Source organism: Pagrus pagrus (genome assembly GCF_965226575.1).
Source record: "Pagrus pagrus genome assembly, chromosome: 16".
In the NCBI taxonomy this organism is placed as follows: Eukaryota; Metazoa; Chordata; class Actinopteri; order Spariformes; family Sparidae; genus Pagrus; species Pagrus pagrus.
This window is the reverse complement of record NC_140200.1, coordinates 6,491,712-6,512,802: the sequence shown is the minus strand read 5'-3', so window position 1 is coordinate 6,512,802 and position 21,091 is coordinate 6,491,712. Positions and strand designations below refer to the sequence as shown.

Here is a 21,091-nt window from a genome sequence, read left to right as displayed (position 1 = left end):
TATCGTGATTCCCTTTATTACTTCAGCAGCATTCGATGGATTCACTGTGTTAGTGGGAACCTACATCGCTCAATAAAACATAGGTGGACTGCATGACAGGTGGAAAGCCTCTGTTGTGCGTGTGTGTGTGTGTGTAGTGTATTCATCCGCTATGTAAGCTAGTGACAAAGGGTACGAGCTACTGGGCTGCTAACATCAGGGACACCACGGTCAGCGCCGCCGCCTCGATGGAGAACAGGTGACTGTCCTCCACGTGCGGGCAGCTCCTCCTCATGAACTCGGCCAGCCGGAGCAGGTACTCCAGGTTGTGGCCCGTCTTCCCCCTGCTCATGGCGATCTGGATGCCGATCTTCTCGGCGCTGGCCGGCCCCAGGTAGAGGGGGTTGTCGGTGGTGGCGATGTACAGCAGCGCCTGAACCGGAGGCTGGCTCTCCCCCTCGGCGTAGAAATCCACCATTTTGGTGACGTAGCCGCCGCAGACCGTCTCGCGCACGTTCAGGTACTTCAGGGACTCCTCGACCTGAGGGCCCGTCACCTCGAACGCCACACCCCAAGTGCTCGCCTGTGGGGAAAAACAAGAAGAGGCGTTCAATATCTCTGTAAATCTGGAAACTCCTGGGTTGTTTCTACAGCATCACTGGCTGAACCAATAGGAAGTGGAGCTTTCCACTTACGTCATCATCTTCAATCAGCGTCACCACTCTTCCGGGCTGCGGGGGGAGAGGAAGAGAAATGGGTCACGTCATGGACAACGCCTGAAGATGTCAGAGCCAGAACAGCATCACAGTGGCGAACATAAGCAAAATAAACATAAAGTGATAAAACAAGTAAAAACATTAAGCGTCTCACCAACTCGTCGTTCCCGCGGTGGAAGTTGTCTCCGTGCCAGAAACGCCTCTTGTAGCCTTGAATGTAGCCGACCTTGCTCCTCCTGTACTTGAAGTCCGGCTTCCACACCAGTGACCCGTACCCGAAGATCCACAGGCTGCTCTTCCCGGCGACGACGTCTTGAGGCTTCATTTTTTTAAATTGTGTTGATCGGTAGTGTTGACGACGTTCGGATGAATCGATGGGATCGCTCTTTCACAATTCGATGGTGTTAGCTTGGATGACTAGCTAGCTAGCGTTAGCTTCCTCCGGTCCAGGAGCAGTGGTACCGGCTGGCTCGCAGGTATACCGCGGACAGTATTCGAGCCCGACTGCTTGGCAGGGGCGAAGATGGAGTTTCGCAGTTTATTTTGCCTTGCACTATGCATTGCCATTGCATTAGAGGTGCCGCATTATGCCTTAAAAATCCATGGCAGCCGCTTTGGCCTTCGGATCAATTCGGAAATATCAAAAAAACAGCCGCGCCCAGCTGCTTCGCCGGCTCGTGACGTTACTAATGACTAAATTATGAAGTAAGAGATCGAGGTTAGAAGTCGTGATGTCGGTGTTTGATCACCTGTCGGTGAATCTTCTCTTGAGCTAAGAAGCGGCGGTGATTTGAAGCGTTTCCTCGATAACATGGCGAAGCGGCGCTCACGTTTTTATACAGTCCGGGGCAGGTGGGCGAGCCCGTGCTCGTCCTTTCGACCAATCATATTCAAGGAAGGGTTGCCCCATGTGAGGTCTCACCCAATCAGACTTCGGTGCGCCGAATAAGGCGGGATTTTAGACCAATTCGCCAACGCTATTGGCTGACAGTTTACTTGAGCCGCACCGCCACATTTAAATGTGATTGGACGCGGAACTGTCACTCCAGCCGACTCGAGTCGTGATTGGTCGCCCGTGTTGTCATTCTCTGAATATATTTCCATATGGTTCAGACTTGATCTGGCTGATGCAACTTGCCACTGCATTTCAGGGCCGCAGCAACATACCAAGACATTGCATCAGACTATGTAAGGCCTATAGAAGGCCATGTATTTTATTTCACCATGTATATCTTGCCATTTCTAGTAGAATGTACATTTCTTTTATTTTTATTCTATTTTTATTATTCTTGCTTGTATATAGTGTTTATTTTTCTAAGACTTTTGAATGGGAGCAAGCAATTTCCCCTCAGGGATCAATAAAGTATTTCTGATTCTGATCTCACACAGAAAATGAAGGAAAACAATATGAAATGATCGGTGAAGTTAAACACAACACAAAGTGAATAAATGATTCATCCTCTAGGGAATCTGAACACAGTGACCTGAACACAGTATGAATGGAAATCACTGTTGACATGCAAATAAGCACCCTACATGGGTGTTTACATGAGCTCGGGCAGGAGAGGCCTGTAATCTTGTCCCACAGCTCAAAGATCCAAAGGCAAGAAAAAAGGTCACTGACAGCTGAGCATCCCATCGGCCACCACCACGTTCATTTTAGTCCTCTTGAACCACAGGCAGAAATGTTGTTGAAGTGAAAAGGGCACAGTTTTGTTGACATTTCCAGCACACAGGGTCATTTCGACCCGCTGCATGTGATTGGCTGGCGCAGCAGTGGGTTATCACTAGAAATCCCACTCTTGCAGATTTATTCCAACTTTGTAAACACACACATACGCCCTTTTTTATAGACTTTACTCAACAAACGTCCTGCTTTGGCAGCAAGATGCAGGCTCTTAAGCAGACTGGGTGTTTTTCTGAGTTTGATAACCACCCAGGCTGTGTGCAGGCAGCCCATGCACACTCCTAATAAACTGAAATCTTGTAAAAAATAAAGATTGCAAAAGTAAGTTAAAGACAATGGTGAATCAAAACTGCCGAAACACTGCACACAGCGGAGACGCATCAAGAGAGAACGGTGATCAGAGACATGGAAGACCTGATCTGATGTACAAAAATGCCCACCGCGCCCGCTGGATCTGATATAGTGTAATAGCACAGGCTCATCTGTGCTCAATAGATAGATTATCTATAAATAGCTGGCATTATCTGCCTTGATAAGAGGCCAGCCAACTGTATCAGCTCTTCATCAATCTAAAGCAGCGCACAATCCAGGCCTTTGAGCAACCCTGTGTCATGCACAAGCTTCCATCCCATTATGTGGTGGCCTTTCATGTCCCGTAGCCTGCTGCTACAGTATCTCTGCGCTAAGCCACGCCGACAGCACCGCCTGTAATCTAATATACTGCTGTGACTGGACGTTTTGACTTGTGATTTATCAAATATTCACCTGTCCATTTGCCTTCGCTGTCAAGCATATACATTTAAAATAAGTCACCTTTCAAAAATATAAACTTAGGTAGTAACTCGTTCCCCTCATATCCCCATGTCCCTGCTTGTTTTTCCAGCTCGCAGGATATGAAACATGTGCATAAACACGTTCAACTGCATATGTATACATCACTCCTGCGGCAATAGAGCCTGTTTTTCGAGTATGATGTAAACATTCTCTAGTAGGTCAGGAGCTTCCTAAACACAGAGTTGTGATTTGCTGGATGCATCATTTAATTAAAGGTGCACTATGTAGTTTTGGGGAAGAAGAGAAAGATCTTCATTGACTGATTTTGTTCATGCCTAAACAAACACGATTTCATGCTGTTTTGCATTGTTTATATGTGGCGGACCCTGCCACTTTCCTAGCTTCAAACAGTGTTCTGAGAACAGCTTGTTTATTCAGTTATGGAAGGAATAAATATTTCTGAGTTTGTATTATTACTTTTTACTATTGTAAATATTAAAATTCTTACAGTGCCCCTTTAATATTTGAATTGGTTGAGAATGTGCAGGTCATGTGCGGCTATTTGGATCATCAGCTCGAGTGTACCTGGGGTTTTATTCTGGCATGTACTGACCACTTATTTCCTGCGTGTGGGTTTCTTACTGACACCTAGTGTTAATTAATGAGACGACTACAAGTGCAGGAAGGGGCAAGGTTGCAGAACAGTGAGTGACAGCATCATGATGTATGAGCACAATCTGCCTGCACATGCATGTACAAAAACATGCACAGTCAAGAGCCGAATGAGGCTTTCGATGAAAAGAAAGCCGGAGCAGAGGAACTTCCACGCTCCTCGTGACAGATTTGACTTTTCAAATCTGCTTCCTGATTCTCCATTCACAACATCAATATAACAGATTCCCCCCTCTCTTCCTCTCTTCAGGATAAATAGTGCTGATTGGCGTGTTTGTTGTCGTCGTCTCGCCTGTTTTGAGGTTGTTTCCTGAGAAACCCGAAGTCGTCTGCGCGAGCGGGCGAGTGCGATGCGTGAGAAAACCCGTTGGCCCGCGCCGGCATGTTCTGCATTTTTTAATCAGGGAGGAAGCAGGAACTGATGTCACAGGGTCACAAACAGGATGCTGTGATTATAACACAATGAAAAATGCCTGGCCATGCTATGGAGACCCCAGAGGCCAAAGAGCAGAGCCCTAGCATGTGTTTGCCGCTGCGGTGCGAGTGTGAACGAGGGTGTGAGTCTGCCTGTAGGTGTGAGTATCATGATGGTGGGAAGAAACTCTGAAGAACTATCAGGCTCGCATGGGGGGGCTTTAACTGGATGATTAATCATTATGATAACGTGTGTTTTTCTCGAGTCAGGCCGGAAGCATCCTTTTCCAAACTGTTTTTTTTTTTAACAACGCAAGCCTTTAGATGAGGATGCCTAGGTCAACAGGCTAACAGGATGTGTGCGAGGGAAAAGCCGTCCAGATCCTCTGCCGAGTGTTGATTGCTGCTGATTAGGGGGTGTTGACTGTCGCAGGATTTCTGTTAACTGGAGGCAGGAGAGCTTTGATAATGCGGATGACACGTTTTAGTGGATTTTTCTGACACACTGGGACAAATCTTAGGGCTCGACCAGATTGCTCTGACAAGTCAACTTTTCTTCTTTTTTATTTCTGTGGATTCAGATCCACTGGCTTCCATCTGGTTCCCCCTCCCCTCTGGTGCCAGGCCCCTCTCCCCCTTAGTTTTGTCTGTACGAATGGGTAGTACCGAACCGGGCATTGAAATATTGCTCTTAACCCTGAAGGGGAGGCAGGCAGTTGGGGAGCCTGTAAGTGCTCGAGCGTTTTTTGTTTTTTTATGGGAGGAGGTCTGTGCACTCTATGTGTCATGCACACGGGGCGAGAGGCCTGGCATATGCTGCTGTTTTTATGGCACTACAGACTCACTCCGTGCTCCCCCCACGGCATCTGTTTGGTCGGCTGTGTGTGTGTGTGTGTGTGTGTGTGTGTGCGTGGACGCGTGTGTTCGAGCATCATGAGAGGAGGGGTGAGGGGGGTGTGTTCCCCTTTGCCCTGCGCCTGGCTTTGTTTCGCCATTTCCAGCTTGAGGGGGTGGTATCCGTGGAAACGGATTTGAATTTCAAGCCAATTTAGGGCCCAGGGAGAGGACGAGGAGTGGGTGAGCGGGGCTGGAGCCAAAGGCGTTTCCAGGAATTACTCGAAGTAGTGATGGCACAGGCTTTATGTCTCTATCTAATGTCCAAAGCATTAAAGGGGCAATATGTAACTTTGTTTTAGTGGCAAATTTGGACTTTCTCACTTCACCATAACTCCATATCAATATTATTTTGCTCCAATGTTTCCAAATACATATGTAAACATGTGTCTTTATTACATTTAAAATTGGTGTTAGCTTTAGCAAATTGCTATTCCCCGTATCAAGAGCTCTCTGTTTGTTCATAGGCTCAATCGCATTTCCAATTTTTTACCCCGACCCCTTTTTAATGCGTAAAAGTAACAAGGGGCAGTGGCTGAAATCTCAGATGAAATGACGTTAATGTCAACAAACGCCGCCGGACATTTCCAACATGGCGTCCTTGCCATTCATCCGATGTAGATAGAAAAGCATGGACGCTTGCAATTTGTTCACAACTCCACCATCAAATAAAGAACACAGGCCACTAGCAGGGCTTTGGAGGCTCACGTTAGCAACCAGTGCTGCTCAATGCCAGCCTGCGCTGATATTAGAGGAGTGGGACCAAGTGCAACAACTCCGCAGCTGGATTTCAGTTACATTTCAGGCGTTGTATGCCATCGAAGGGGAGGAATGCAGCATTGATAATACTTTAAAATAAGAGGCTGTCACGCACAAATCAGCAATAACGCAACGTTAGCTAGCTACCAAGACATCAGCAATCTAGTAGTGATTGTTTTGAAGAAAAGGATCAGAACAGATTTAAATGACAGAGTTCTCATAACCCCCAGTTCAAAGTGAGCCTCGGAAAAACCTCCATTTGGAGGACCCTAATACTTGGCTCCACCCCGACAAGTATCAGGATACCCTACCCCTAGGCGTAAACAGAGGGCCAAGACTAGGTGGTAGGGTAAAGGGGTGTATAGGGAATTGGGCCTGGCGCTCATAAAAGGTTGCATAGTAGACCTTTAAATATGATGTGTGAATGCATGAGAGCGTCTGGATTTCATATTCATAAAGCTGCTCACAATTTTGCTCAGCCGAGCGTATAAAGTTGAGTAGAAGATGAATTTAGGACTGAAATTTCCCTTTGAAATGAAACCAAGGATCAAAAAACCAATGAAACACACATACCATCATCATTTGTACGCAATTTCATTGTTTTCAAAACAACCTCAAAAATAATTTCCTTTTCCATTCGCTGACATCAAATTAAAAACAGTTTTCAAGGAAGTTTTATTCTTCAGAAGTTTGGTCCTTATAAATATGCATTATATACAAAATAATATTATAAAACATATAAAGAGCAGTGTGTCATATTTAAATTAAACTCTGGAAATAATCATTTTAAAAAATTACATTATTGGTTCTGTATTTTTTTGAAATTTATTATAGGCAGGCAGTGGTGTGACAGTCTTTTCTCCTTGTTTTGAGTCTTAGTTTTTTTCTCAGTCGCGTTGCATAAAAAAAACAACACGCATTTTTCTATGCAATCTTTTCCTTCCTCTTGGATCTTGCTGGCACGGCACTGACTATTGCGCTCCCGTGGTTTTCTCTTCAAATCCCTGTTGATTAAAAAGTATTTTTTTTCCCCCCCGATTTACTTTGTGTAGTGCAAATGATCCAAGAACAGACAAGGGCACAATTTTTAGCATTCAAACCCCCTCTTTTTTTAAGGCTTCTAGTGAATTTGGGCGGCATACAATCTTCAGCGTCCAACCGGTCGTTTTTCACATGATTGACAGTCGAAGATTAGTTTCAGACATTCATAACTCTCAGTGTTTGTGAGGTTGGATTGCGACGGTGGGTGAGTTCACTCGTCTCGACCCTGAGTCTTGCATAGCAGGCGAAGATGGCAGGAGTGAGTGTGTGTTAGTGTGTGTGGGGGTGGGGGGTGGGGTTTGAAGGGGTCAAACCTTAGGCACCTTTTTTTTTTTACTGATTGGTTGGCTGTCAAAGTCATCATGATTATCACACAAGGCCGGGTCAGATACGAGGGGGGCAATGATCCACCTTCACCTCCTTCCACCGTCCAGGATGGCCGAGATTATAAATTAATATTTCACCGATGCTCTGTCAGTCTGTTCGCCAAGCATTGTCACAACAGGTCCTTCACTGTACATGTTTTTGCATACAAACACTCGGTCAACATAAAGTTTCTCAGTTCTTGTTTTGTTTTGTCTTTTTTTTTGCAGGGCAGCCGTTTTTTCTGCCCTCTCCAGTTCTCAAGTGTTCCAGAGCAGCAGTGGACGTCTTAGAAACAATCTCCAGTCTCTTCTCAGCATTTGTAAACAATCCAGAATGTGAAATTCTGCCTCGATTGTGTCTTTTTTCTCCTCCCCCTCCTTTCCCTCCTCGCGTTCAGACCCCTCACAGTTTATACCTGTGGCGAAAAAGGAGAAGAGGAAGAAACTGTATCAGAAATGCAGGAAAATGAAACGACATAATCATCCCAAAGTGTTTTCGCAGCTCCTTTTTTTGAACCATTATGGGTCATCGACATTATATTTTTCTTGGAAATGAGCATCTTAAAAATTCCGCTAAATGCCACAGCAGTAAAACATAGCACCTTTGAGACCGAGCCGAGCCAAACATGTGTGAGGAATCAGCACAAGTTCATACTTTGGGTCATCATGTGGCCAAGATAAAGAGTGGCCGGGGTAATTTACAGAAACAAATAATGCAGCTGATTGGGCTTTCCCCAGCTCGAGCTCGTACACCAGAAACACCACCGTCCCCTGTCGTCGGTGAGCGATCGTGCACTTGGGACGACGTGATGCATTTCAAGTGGAGGATTTTTGCGGAAATGCTGATGAAGATGTGATTTTTTTAAAATGTTTTGTTGGCTTACCTCTGTTGCTATGACGCATTCCCTCCTCTCCTCTGCTATAACGAATACCGACTGGTACATGGAGTCTCTTGAGGAACATATCGTTGATATCCTACACTCTGGCTTTTCACTGCAAACACAAATCACACTGTGTGTTAACACAAACTAGAAGCACATGGCGGAGCTATGCATTGGGTGCGTGCGTATACAGCGAGGCAGCGGAGAGGAAATATCCATAAACTCTGTAAATGATGGTTTGAAAGGAAAAAAAACAACAACTGGGGCTCGTTGTTGTGTTTAAACTGGATAGAAGTTGTGCATGAGTGAGAATGTGGTTCCTCTTACCTGTACAGTCGACTCGACGGCATTTTGTCTTCTAAACATTTGTCATAAATAAGACTTTTATCCTCTTGCGACTTTTCATCCTTGAACTCCTTTGATTTGGAGTTGTAAGAGTCCAAGTGATAGTTTTTGTGGATAAAGTTCGATTTCTCCGAATCGCAGTCCACCTCCAGGCTGATTTTCTGGTTGGTGTTTTTCAGCTGCGACGCCGGGATCAGGTTGTCTCTCTGAACGTTGGACAGGTTGTTCATAGTCTCTGTGTCCCCCGTTTCTCTCTGGGCCTGCCTGTGGATGTGCCTCAAAGCCAAGCCCACCATGCACAGCAGCACCAGCAGCGCCACCAGCCCCACGGCCAGAGAGACTGCCGCCCACTGGAAGCCATCTTGATTCTCTCCGTTCACGGGAGAGGTGATGGGGAAGATATCGCAGCGAGGCCCGGTGGACCCTGATGGGCACAGGCAGGTTGCTGGGGGCTTGCCCGGCCCGCCGCCTCCTGTGCAAACGCCCCCGTTGAGGCAGGGACGAACGGAGCACTCGTCCAGGATTCTGTCGCAGTTGCGTCCGCCGTAGCCCGCGGGACAGACGCAGGTGTAGTCGTTGATTCGGTCTTGGCAGGTGCCGCCGTTGAGGCAGGGGTTACCGGCACACTCGTTGATGTTGATCTCGCAGCGCTGGCCGGTAAATCCTGCACGGCAGCTGCACACACGCATGCCACCGTGGATCAGACACAGACCACCTACGGGAGAGGAGAAGAGGTTGTTGGTATGAATGACAGGCATTGCGACATCAAGCATTTCAAAATCAGACAGACGAGGCCCCCTCAGTTCACGCATCTCCATCAAATCACACAGTGTGACCGCAGCACTGTGTATTGTTCTCCCAACCCCACAGTCCGCCATGTTTACAAGAAGACAGAAATCCAGCCTGCGCTGGATATTTGTCCCCTTTCATCAACAACCGCAGCGAGCTGTGGCGACATTTACAAGCTGCTGCTCTGAGCTGCCGAGTGTTTATACGGAGGACAATAGACACCAAGTTCCCACCAATTCCTGTTGTTCCTCGCTGCTTCCAGTTGCAGGAATTTGAAGGGGGGAGAAAGAGCGAGGGGAAGTTCAGAAAGGGGGGGGAGGGGGGACAAAAAGGGGAGGAAGACTGTACCATTAGCGCAGGGAAGCGACGTGCACTTGTCCACTCTCTTCTCGCAGTTGAGTCCGGTGTAGCCGCGGGGACACTCGCACATGTAGCTGCGGCCATTGTCCTTCTCCCAGCATTTGCCACTGTGGAAACAGGGGGAGTCGGCGCAGGTCAGCAGGCTGTGCTCGCAGTGGGATCCCTCGAAACCTTGGGGACACGTGCACATGTAGCCGCTCTCCAAATTCTGGGGAAGACAGGTAGTAATTAGTCCAAAAAGCAGAGCCGAAAAAAACAACTGCGAATTCGACAACGTGAAGACGTTTCCAACTCACGGTGCAGATGCCTCCGTTCCTGCAGGGGTTGCTGTCACACTCCTGCATCTCCAGCTCACAGTTGACCCCCGTGAAGCCGGGCAGGCATGTGCACGTATAGCTGCCCTGTCCCGTGTTCATACAGGTGGCGCCATTCACGCAGGGATGGTGATGGGTGCAGAAGTTCAGATCTGAGCGAGAGAGAGAGAAGAGTGTTTGTTTACAGGGAGAGAAAAAAAAAGAAAAAAGCCATCTACCCCGGATGTGCCCCGAAGCTACGAAGGGAACACTTCAGAGGAAATCTAATTTACTAATGCTTTCAAGTTAATTCAAATGAAAACACTGCGCAAGTAATACGAGAAGTGGATCTCTTAAAAAAAAAAAAGGAACAGCAGCAGCGGTCCAAGTTGTGCGGTGTACCTTGGTCACATAATAGGCCTCCCCAGCCCTCCTGACAGTTACACTGCCACGGCAGCTGGCAGGTGCCGTGCTTGCAGGCCGGGTACTTCTTACACTCGTCGCAGAACGTGCCCTGCCAGCCGTCCCTGCATCTGCAAAACATGACAAAACAGATTCGTTTTCATCCCACTGTGTGTCTCGTAGCTGCCATGAATAACAAATCCGAGTCTGGTGCTTTAACTTTATTTGATTTCCGAGTCGACATTGATTAATCGAGAGCAGACTTCTTTCGCTTTATAGCGCTGCCACGGATTACATTATAAAATCAAGTCATCAATCACGTAACAGGACATTAATAGCCTATTCACAGTTGGATACAATCATTTAACGCTTGTATGAATCCATCATGAAAACAGTATTCTCACGATGCGCCAGGGCTGGAAACGATGTTACACATCAGTTCCTACAAAATAAAAGCATCGTCTATGCTCACGAAGGTATGTTCTGCGTATTAAAGATAAATCATGATAATATAATGAAGTCATTTTTTCTTGTTTCCCATGAATATCTATTTCTCAGCGGTAACCTCGTTGAACCACGAGATTGTGGGACTTCAGATGTACTTTTTAAGGTTCCAGCTTTTTAATTTTTTTTTTGCTTAGTGAGCAGCTTTGCAGCGCTGGGTATCTAAAGGGGGATTTAACCTCAATTTGGGTCCGTTTTAGCGGTGGGAATGATGGATTTGCGTCTAAAAAAGAGGGCAAAATAGGATTCGGGAGGAATTTCTCACAGCGAGCGAATGTGTGTGTGTGTGTGTGTGTGTGTGAATTATCCTCGCTGGTGAGTGAGTGAGTGAGACAGGGTAGTGACAAGAAAGGAACATGGGAAGCAGAGAAGCCAGCGAGTGACGCAGGGAAAGACGTGAGAGGGAGTGGACTGACACTGTGTTGATTTAGTGGACATCTCGGGGAGGCAAGAACAGCCAGTGTGAATCTTCAAACATCCATCTCAGATTGGTCGTAACCATAATTTGTAGGAGCTGCTGATGTTAATTTGACAATAAACTTGACAATAAATAATTTTCTTCTGGGAGAAATCGCAGCCAAAGCTCTCCACGCGGCTGTAACTGGCCCTTCGCACTGCTCCAATATGTGTTCCTTCCTACACGACAGCCAACACCTTATTTTCCACACTTGAATAATTATTAATACTTACACACACTCGCCAGGTTTGGAGCAGTTTCCATTCCTCTCGCTGCAGCCTTCCAGACAGATCGCTGAAGCACAGAGAGAGGGAGAGAGAAAGAAACATACAGTGAGTCTGCTGCTCTTTTTGTTTTATGCATTCAAACTTTTAAAGTTAAAAACAATGAGAAAACACTTAAAACAACACTGTGGGAGCCTCAGTGAGCCTTATATGTTCATGCACAACCTGCCTCAGCTTCCCCTCTCTGCAGCCTCCACCTGACCTAAACCCGTCCGTCCGCCCGCCACACCCCGGGCTGGGCCGGGCCGGGCCTCGTGACACTGATTCGCGGGACGAACATATCAGGCGGCTGACGGTAAGCGGCCGGTTTAGTCCAGAACAGATGCTCGCTCTCAATACCAGACAGCTGTCACTATTGTTGTTTGTGGTCCGCCACAACCATATTTGCAGCTGCTACTACCGCGCGCCCAACAATGGAGGGGACTAAACATCGATGGCGCGTGGCGGATAATAATGCCGCGATTAACCTTGGCGCGTGCAGTCGGCCGGGCTCCTCCCACAAGTCCCCCCCCCCTCCTCCTCTCCGCCACCAGCAGCACCACCACCCGGATTAAGTTACCGGGCAGGCGCCATACTGTACTTAATGAAGGTAGAAGAAATATATATTTATATTTTTGAAGCAAACACTCAGTTCTGACTCGAGTGTGACTTCCTTTAGATGTAAATTGTGACAAAAAGGTTGAGTTAAAGGCGCACCTGTTGAAGCTAATTTGAATAATGACAAGCTAGCAACAGGAAATTAGCCCTCACATTTAGCTAGCCCCCACAGCTATGTTCATTAGCCACTTGTTATCTATCTATCTATCTATCTATCTATCTATCTATCTATCTATGCTAACTTAGCCAACTATCTATCTATGTATATCTGAAGTGTACAGTGTCTAACTGACATTTTATTGTGCTTATTGTACTTTTGAATATCGACACAAGCTAAAGGAAATTAGCCCTCACAGCTGTGTACATTAGCCATTTGTTTCAAATTTAATGAGGATGACTGTAATGACTATTTATCTATCTATCTATCTATCTATCTATCTATCTATCTATCTATGCACAATGTATACATTTATTGTGCTTTTGAATATTGACAAGCTAACAGACATTAGCTCCTACAGTTGAGTTCATTAGCCATTTGTTTTCAGTTTAATTTTGATGACTGTAAAGCATATCTATCTATCTATCTATCTATCTATCTATCTATCTATCTATGTTTCTCTGTCCTCGTGTAGGCGCAGACCTGTGGCCAAGCTTGTTTAAATTGATATATGGGAGTGTGAGAGAGAGGAGGGGAAATTATAGTGTCTGAAAGATGCCCAATCTATCTTTCTCATGTATATTTTCTGTAGTCACCGACGATTGATGTGTCTGTAATTGCGACACGTGAGCCCATCTGGTTAGAATTTGGCGCCACAGTCAAAATAGCACATGCCAATTTCTCTTTCACCACCGAGTGACACGGATGACAGATCCGCTGTCGCCCATGTGGTCACACATCCAGCACATGGTAACTATTACTCTCACGGTGCCTCCTTCCAATCTACTCTTTGATTAATTTGTTTTGGTGAAAAGGGCCCTTGGTATTGTGGAGCCAAATGGCACCCGGCCTCCTCGCGGGCCCATTCAGAGCTGTCCAAAACATGCGAGTGTTGGTCTATGATTTGGCCGAGAGGGTTTGCACAAGTATAATGTGCCTGTTGTCATGCTAAGCCGTCTGTCCCTCAACCCATATTCAATGAGTGTTCGCAAAACCACAACCAATTACATGACAGAATTATATGATTACAAATTATATGAGGCAAATAGGTCTGAAAAATGCATTCTACACCAAAATTGCCTTTCAGACTTGCCAGATATGATTACATCATGTCTTATTATGGTACTCAACATCTTGTGGCCATGAAATGATGACCTATGTGTAATCTCACAACTTATCAATTACTGATATGTTGCGCACGCTCATGAATCTTTATTCTCTCTGGGACCTAAAGCGTAACGATGAAGGGCAAAGGTTGCACACCACAGAAAGACTTTGCATTAAACTCTTAAAGCGAGGAGTGTCTAAACAGTCCCACAAAGTTATCATACCAAGCTCCACAGCTAGGCCGAAACAGATGCCACTATCTGTAAGTCATCTGCAAACATCTGGAAGAGCCTCTATACTGACACAAGCTCAGAAAAACAAAACTCAACCATGAACTGAAAGAGATATACAGGAAACAAGCCAGGTGTGAACAGGCCTGCTACAAGATATTTTATTGGTTGCTTACGTTCTTCACAGTATTTCCCCTTCCAGCCAGGCAGACAGGATAACTGCCCGTCACGGTTGCAGGTGTAGTGGCCAAATCGGTCGTCCCTGGGCGTGCACTTTTTGTTACAGTTTTCTCCGTAGTAACTTTCGTTGCAGATGAACCGGTAAGAATATCTCAGCTCTGTCTGATATGCAGGCTGTCCTCCAGTCTGCATATCCTGAGACCAGTCAGTGCCTACACCCAGCTGTCTTTGGATGGCGAAAAGGCTAATCAAAAAGTCTGGGTTGTTCGTATCTGAAAGAGGAAGAAAAAGAGAAGGGGGGGAAGTCAGATTAATGTAGTGGTGTTTGCATGATTATGGTTTTATGTCAAGAACAGCATCATAAATGGCTTTGAGGTTCAAAAGTCATCCACTTTCGCTTTAATAATCTGCCCAGCACCAAGCTGCATCCCTTATCAAATCCCATACAGCTTAGATGAAAGATAAACTCAGGTTGAAATTTCCTCTTTCTTTCCGTCAGCAAAAACATTCCCAGGCCCAGTCCCCTCTTCCAAAGGGCGGAACAGAGTAAGGTGTAAAATACAGGAAGATGTAGTCAGGGGTTTTTGGCAGGCACTGCGTATTCTCACCAAAGCCCACAGCTCTTTCCCACGCCAAAAATAAACCAGAGGAAGTTCAATTGTATTGGGTATAAGAATGAAAAAGGTGTTCTGAAGTTCATAACAAAGGGGTGAATATAGGCGTGAAAATGTGTGAAATCGTGAACAATTAACAAGAGGTGCGGAGGGACATGACGAGTGACTGAGCTGAGTTTAATAGCCTCATTTTTTGGGGGGCTTTTTTGTGTGCATGTATTTGTGCAAAATGGGAAACTAGTTGGAAGAGCCTCATGATGTTAAATGTACAGACAGAGCTCCCTCCTGTGGTACAAAAATGTTGCACTTACCTACAGGTAGATTTCCATAAGGTGAATGCCAGGCTTCAATAATTAATGAAAATGACCCCTAAGGAGAAAAAACATGCAGTTAATTAATGCCCATTGTGCTATTTTTTTTTAGTAACTCAGAATTTAGAGAGAAAAGCTGACATTATTTCGTATTCTGCTGTTTTTGGTAGACTGCTGATTGTTAAAAAAATAAATAAAAATATTTCAGTTACACTTCATGAAGACATTTACATTTATGGCACACTGGATTTTAAAATGAACGTGACGTCGTAGCAGTCCAATCTTGTTTATCGACACGCTGTTACCTAATGATATGGATTAGATGAGCTGACCAATAACCGGTGCGCTCCCAAAATGCATAGCAGCTCCCTGAAACAACATTTAATAGACAAAGTGGACGCACTGCTCCACGCTCTTACCGGCCATCCGAAGTTGAAGGGTATTTGAATCGGTCTAGGTAAAGTGCCACTGTCCTTGGCGCTGAAAGAGTTTGTCCCCAGCACCGCTGTCATTGTACTCCCAAAGATGCAGTCACCTGGCGAGACCACAGCCTGATAGTTCTTCAAGCAAATTCTGAAATAAGTCCTGCAGTTGGGTTTGCACGCGTTCCCGTTCGCCAGCAAACCTTTGTGGTTTTTAAATTCGTGGAGATCGAGCTCAAAAACACCGGATCCAAATACCTAAAAAGAGAAGGAGATATTGGTTTAGGGAACACGTCGCTTCGGTTACACACAGCTTAGAGAAATGAAACAAGTGGCTCTCCACTGTGTTTATCTGAGGACCACCCCGGGGGCGATGCATTCATCCTCCTTCATACCTGTGATATCAACGTGGTGCTGAATGCGATGGTAAAGGTGAACCAGGCTGCCATCCTTCTCGCTTCTCCAGGGCAGCCGCGTCACCAGCCAGCTAATAAAGCAGCAAAACCTTCCTACTCCAAAGTATTTACACCAAGGTAAACAAATGGAAGAAAAAAAATAATATCTCTAAAAACACGTATAAATCCTTCTTCACTCCCAGGGAGTTCACCCGTAGCTCCTTGTTGGCGTGCGTCAAAAGCGTCCAGAGAAAGCGTTTCCAACCCCCCAAGTTATCCAAAAGGTGAGGGAAGAGCAATATCCACAGCCTGGAGCTGCTTCTTTCTGTCAGCAGGCGTCCCCTCCTCGCATGGTACTGTACTCCACAATGGTCACTCGGCGGTGTGCGCGCGTCTCAGAGCTTGTTTTGGTGCTGAACTTGGTGCGTCAGTGCGCCACGGACGTTCATCACTCGTCTTATTACTCGTGAATGAACCGTAGTGTGTCTCCTCCCAGATATATAGACTTGCACTGCGCTGCTCATTACATAAACTGCCAATCACTCCTCTGACACCGCCCACTCCACATATTCAACCCCCTTCCCTTCCAACCCAACAACAATTATCCAGATTTAATACCCACTGGCACTGCGCTGCTGACTGACCACCATGGATACTGGGCGATTATTAACAAGCCCTAACATCTGTTGACTTATTTTTAGCGCACAATACGCCGGACGCACATTTACACACTGTGGACAGTGAGTAAGGACAATGAAGGAGAGCTGAAACTTCGAGAATAGAAAGCAGGAATTCAATTACAGTCTTTACTCCTTCCCTGCCCCTCGGTTCCACTCAATTGCACGCCTAATTAGGCCTTACTACAGCGCTGGAGCCGTGCGCACTGTTTCCTTTCAGACCCCTGACTCTCTGTGGGGTCATCTGCGTCTCTCCCTCGGGCTGTATCACAAACAATGAAACGAGAAACGGGATTAAAGGAAACATCTCATCCAGAATTTGTTTTAATGGATGGTGACGCAGAAATTCACTTTTACTGTTTATTCTTTGGAGGCAAACCAGACGCACGTAGCTCCTGACACATATGGAGACGAAGTGTCCTTAAATTAACCTCCAGAATTGACTTTAATGTACATTTCTTTTTAATATTAATTATATATACATGTGGTTTCCTTTTACGCACGGGGCACACAGGCCTTTTCTACGTTACTCCGGGTGTGTTTCATCTCGTTGGTGGCGTGTGCCCCTCCATGCCCACCCATGCGTTTTACGGTTTAGTGGCAGCGTGCCTCCTATTGTTGCGGCGCGTGTCCCTCTCTCGCCCTCATGCGGGTGTAATGTGCGGGACGGGAGACATAACTATTCAGCTGTATGCAAATGAGCCCTCTCTCTCTCTCTCCCTCTCCCTCTCTCTCTCTCTCTCTTTTACACACACACACGCACACACACACACAATCACCTGCATGCGTAAAATTGCTTTATTCGTCCCTGTAGCCTCTAACAGCTCTCAGCAGATTGAGATAAAAGATTTAATTTGATGGCCTGAAATTGACAGTGGTGATAATAAACGGACGGTTTCTCCCTCCCTGAATCAGTTTGCCACGACGATAAATAACTTTACACACTCCTAAATATTCAAGGATCAGATACACAACAAGATTAATTAAATGTGTCCCTCTGTAAATTAATTTGATTTCACTCACAAAAAGGAAATTGTCTCCAAAGAAATTCAGCATAAAAAACAAAATAAAATTCTGCGCATCCTCTGGTTGCATATTCACTGAATAATCGCTCTCCCTCAGTGTTCCTCCCTGCATACATGGCTTGTTTTTGATCATCTGATTGGTTGTATTTGTTATTCGATCGCCAGTGTCTCTCTCATTTACCATCTGGTGGGAGACTGGCAGCGCGACGCACCGTTTTGTATCGTCTGTTCACGGAGGGGACAAGCCAATTTTCTCCAACCTGTTCATCTAAATTCTGTTTGGCATCAGCTTGTCCGTTTGTGGAGAAGAACTACAGTAATCCCCTAAAAAACATTCAGAAGGATTTTTTTTAAAAATTTTTATTCCCCCATGTTGTGAGAAAGTGGAATTATCATGCAGCAACAAGATTTAATCAACATGAGGAGGATACAGTAGGCTTGTGTAAAAGATGATAGTAAGGCCACTGGAAACGTTTTTAAAGCATCAAAATATTTAAAACAATTGTGCTTTTATTTTTTATGTTAATTATGTTAGAAAGATAAAGAGCGCTCATTTTGCTCGTTTGCTATTGTCATGGATTAATTTGTGGTAATTTTCATAATTGTACCATGTGATAAGAAATCAAGGTAGTTTGAAAAGCTGACACAACTTTGCTCTGACAAAAAAAAAAAAACATTTTTAACAGCCATGCAAGCTGTATCACTCCCCCTCCTCATTGTATGTATTCTCTACGAATGATCGCTTTTAAAGTCGATGTGATTTTCCCTTGAACTCCACGCGATCCCTGCGTGTTTGCGTTTCATCTGTTGTTTTCGTACGGTAGCTGTGCACCGCCGAGAGCGAAAATGGAAAGCATCTATATTTATTCAGTGTTTATGTGGGGCAGACAGAGTGGGTCGGTTGAATGCTTGTCATATTGACACACCTGTTGTGTCTCCAATGGGTCCACAGAGACACAATGGCGTTGGCTCGGCGAGGCTGAGTGCCATGCGGCTCCTGTCTGTGTCTATATGCCCTCGCCCGCTGATTCTGTTACTTGTTGACTTTACAATGTTGATGATGCTTTGTGATTTCGTCAAACGAAATCTCAGACCGAGGGAGCAGAATATATGAGGTGATGGTTAAGTGCGGTCAGGTTTTGATTCTCGTCGTAGAATAAATGGAAAGAAACAGCGGTGGTGGAAAGTGACAAAGTACATTAACGCAGATACTTGTACCAAAGTATTTTGTGTTTTACTCAAGTTTTTCCTTTTTAAACTACTTTAAACTTCTACTGCACTGCCTTTTGGATGCCAATAATGTACTTTGTACCTATTTTGACAGCTTGCTGAGTATTTCTTCAGTGTACTTTTGCTACCTTAAGAAAAGATCTGCCCTTATCGTGTTTGTCCTGGACGGGTGAATTGAGTTGCGACTCCAAGTTTGCCCTCATTATTGCCCCGTCTGTCCTGCCAGTAATGGTTTCTAATGGAGAGTATTACCCAGCTTATCTCCTTTTATAGCCGTATGTCTCCAGTCCAGCTACCATGGAGCCGCCATAAAAAAGGGTGACAATTGTCAGTTTATAGTAGGTTTAACAGGTGAGCACGGCTGATAACGCAAATCTCCCTTCACTATGAGGAATAAGTGAATGACATGTGAGCCGTATGTGCTTTTCCACACAACTAGAACAAACCATACACACCGGCTATACTTTATCATAATGCTGTCAGATGGCCTTGGTTTTTATTATGCTGCTTGCGCTAGACACACATCTCATGTATTGATTTACCTTAACGGCCTCTTTATTCTTCATGAGCCGTGTGTTTTATAAAAAGAAATGCGAACAACACAAGGGTAAAGAGGAATGCTTTATTTGAATAATAGTGCAGACATCAAAAGCAACTTTAAGCTTTTTAAAAACACGTTGAGCGGCGTCTACAGTCACCGGCATTACTGAGGGCGAGCTGAGCCGTTGTCAACAGATGCTTTCCGTGGTTTTATTTATAACATGCCTCGCTGAAAAAGCATTGTATTATTACACCCTTATGCAATGCCAGGCAGCAACTGGAGCCTACAACAAACCAACTGCTCTGGTGCGGCTCATACCGATGCTATTTGGACCCATTCACTAAACCGCACGCTGGGACCCTGCATAAATTGAGATGTCGCATCAAAGCTCTCTGCTTTCCAGCAACACAGCAGGCTATGACTGACCAGACTTTAGTTCATTCTCAAATCTTCGTCCAAATGCTTTGATGTGTGTGCACAAGCTTGTGCGTGTGGGTGTCGTGGAAGATGAAGAAGGCATCTCGTCTGTCTCATGTCTCCTCTGCTTCCCCTGCTGCCTCGTACTCCGCAGAGGCCATTTCAGATCGTTCCATCTGCTTGACGGATGCTTTCCCAATTGTTTGTGGATTTGAGGGACGCTGTTGAGAAAGCCACAGTTCCTGTTCTCACCATTCTGGCCAGTTCTCATGAATAAACCGCGATCTTCTGACAAGAAAGCATAAACAGGTTGATTGGTCGGAGAGCGGACGCGAGAATATCTATTGTTGTCGATGGAATGTGGAGAATGCTGCCGTATTAAATATGAAGCAGGAATGCTGCCATGACATCAGCCTCTCGTTTTATCACCAGCACCATCATCATCACTTTGAGCTTGTTATGAGTGATCTGAAAAGATGGGGTGAAAGCTACTGTGAACGTGAACAGTAATGCAACTTATTTTGAATAACATCAACTTTTAGACAAATGTGCTTTCTGATATGGTGACGTGCTTTTTCAACCTCAACCTCATTTTAACCTCCGACCTTTGGCTATGATGGAAAAACTCGATTAGACAGTGCTGCAGGAGAAATATTGGAAAAGGGATCAACACTAAATTTTAAAACTGGTTGCCAGGCCAGGCTGCCATCTTACAGTATATCCTGATAAATTAAGATACCATGCAGTTATACTAAATAATGAAATTGTGGAGTGAAATAATCTTTAAAAAGCTTTAATTACTAACCAAACAAAATTCTTTGTTGCTCATGTTTTACTTCACACTTTACAGAATTTAAATCTTGAGTGTCAGTTAACATGCCCACCCTCAGTTCCTGGTAGGCTTAAAACAAATAGCACTAGTGCAGCTGTTGTTATGTTCTTCATGGCACAGCATAGCAGAATCCAGCAAGTCACTTATCGCTTCAGCATTGTCTCTAAAACAGACACCTGTGTGTGTGCACACGAGTAAATGCACCAATGCACGAGCAGCTTTGTGTAGTTCAGACTGTGACAGCAATATTTAAATATCAGTTTGTTTTCGGGTACATGTTTTGCACTGACCTGTGACCTATGACCTATGTAAGGTATTGAATTATACTGTATTAGTCTTATTACTAATATGCATATTTGAAGTTTTAATAGAGTTTCATATCAGGACATAATATTTTGTCAGTATAATAAAGTGTTTATTCAACCATAGAAAACCTTCTGTTTTCATACCTTTAATGGTCGTTTTAACTGATAATTATCATAATGATAATAATGATATAATACTATAAATATACTGCAATACCTTTCACCTGTGACATTTTCTCTAATGGTGATCATACAGTCAACATCTTATGACGTTGCAGCCCTACAATTCAAATGATGCAACACTGTGCATATTGCCAATACACTACACTACACTGAAGGCAACCAAAGGCCAAGAAATAGTTGCCAATGGCAACCTGGCAACCATAAGTGTTGAGCTCTGATTCTTCAAATGAAATGTAAAAATGATCTTATTCA

General features: G+C 45.0%; 2 protein-coding genes and 1 long non-coding RNA gene across 3 annotated transcripts in view; 1 reads left to right on the top strand and 2 right to left on the bottom strand.

Moving 5' to 3' along the window:
* Positions 1 to 1,517, bottom strand: chac1 (ChaC, cation transport regulator homolog 1 (E. coli)). Its single transcript, XM_084378013.1, has 3 exons — positions 850 to 1,517; positions 675 to 710; positions 1 to 562 (listed from the first exon to the last, which is right to left on the bottom strand). The coding sequence occupies exons 1-3, from the start codon at positions 1,018 to 1,020 to the stop codon at positions 179 to 181; spliced, it is 591 nt and encodes a 196-aa protein (XP_084234139.1). The 5' UTR covers positions 1,021 to 1,517; the 3' UTR covers positions 1 to 178.
* Positions 1,518 to 6,541: 5,024 nt separating this feature from the next.
* Positions 6,542 to 16,071, bottom strand: dll4 (delta-like 4). The gene is made up of 11 exons (XM_084377293.1): positions 15,630 to 16,071; positions 15,232 to 15,492; positions 14,813 to 14,870; positions 13,884 to 14,159; positions 11,566 to 11,626; positions 10,372 to 10,502; positions 9,973 to 10,142; positions 9,665 to 9,884; positions 8,510 to 9,242; positions 8,186 to 8,294; positions 6,542 to 7,717 (listed from the first exon to the last, which is right to left on the bottom strand). Exons 1-11 carry the CDS (start codon positions 15,681 to 15,683, stop codon positions 7,712 to 7,714), a joined length of 2,079 nt encoding a protein of 692 aa, XP_084233419.1. The 5' UTR covers positions 15,684 to 16,071; the 3' UTR covers positions 6,542 to 7,711.
* Positions 12,142 to 21,091, top strand: part of LOC311271554 — a 66,321-nt gene continuing 57,371 nt past the window's right edge. Inside the window, exon 1 of the long non-coding RNA XR_014624436.1 lies at positions 12,142 to 12,205. This is a non-coding gene — a long non-coding RNA (uncharacterized lncRNA). The remainder of the gene's footprint in view (positions 12,206 to 21,091) is intronic.

Excerpts from the sequence above, each read along its gene's own strand:
- chac1 (XM_084378013.1), bottom strand. The coding sequence starts at position 1,020 with ATGAAGCCTCAAGACGTCGTCGCCGGGAAGAGCAGCCTGTGGATCTTC. Across the intron at positions 711-849 it reads ACCGCGGGAACGACGAGTTG|CCCGGAAGAGTGGTGACGCT; the intron begins GTGAGACGCTTA and ends CTCCCCCCGCAG. Across the intron at positions 563-674 it reads CGCTGATTGAAGATGATGAC|GCGAGCACTTGGGGTGTGGC; the intron begins GTAAGTGGAAAG and ends TTTTCCCCACAG.
- dll4 (XM_084377293.1), bottom strand. The coding sequence starts at position 15,683 with ATGGCAGCCTGGTTCACCTTTACCATCGCATTCAGCACCACGTTGATA. Across the intron at positions 9,243-9,664 it reads GTCGCTTCCCTGCGCTAATG|GTGGTCTGTGTCTGATCCAC; the intron begins GTACAGTCTTCC and ends CCTCTCCCGTAG. Across the intron at positions 8,295-8,509 it reads CCGTCGAGTCGACTGTACAG|TGAAAAGCCAGAGTGTAGGA; the intron begins GTAAGAGGAACC and ends TTGTGTTTGCAG.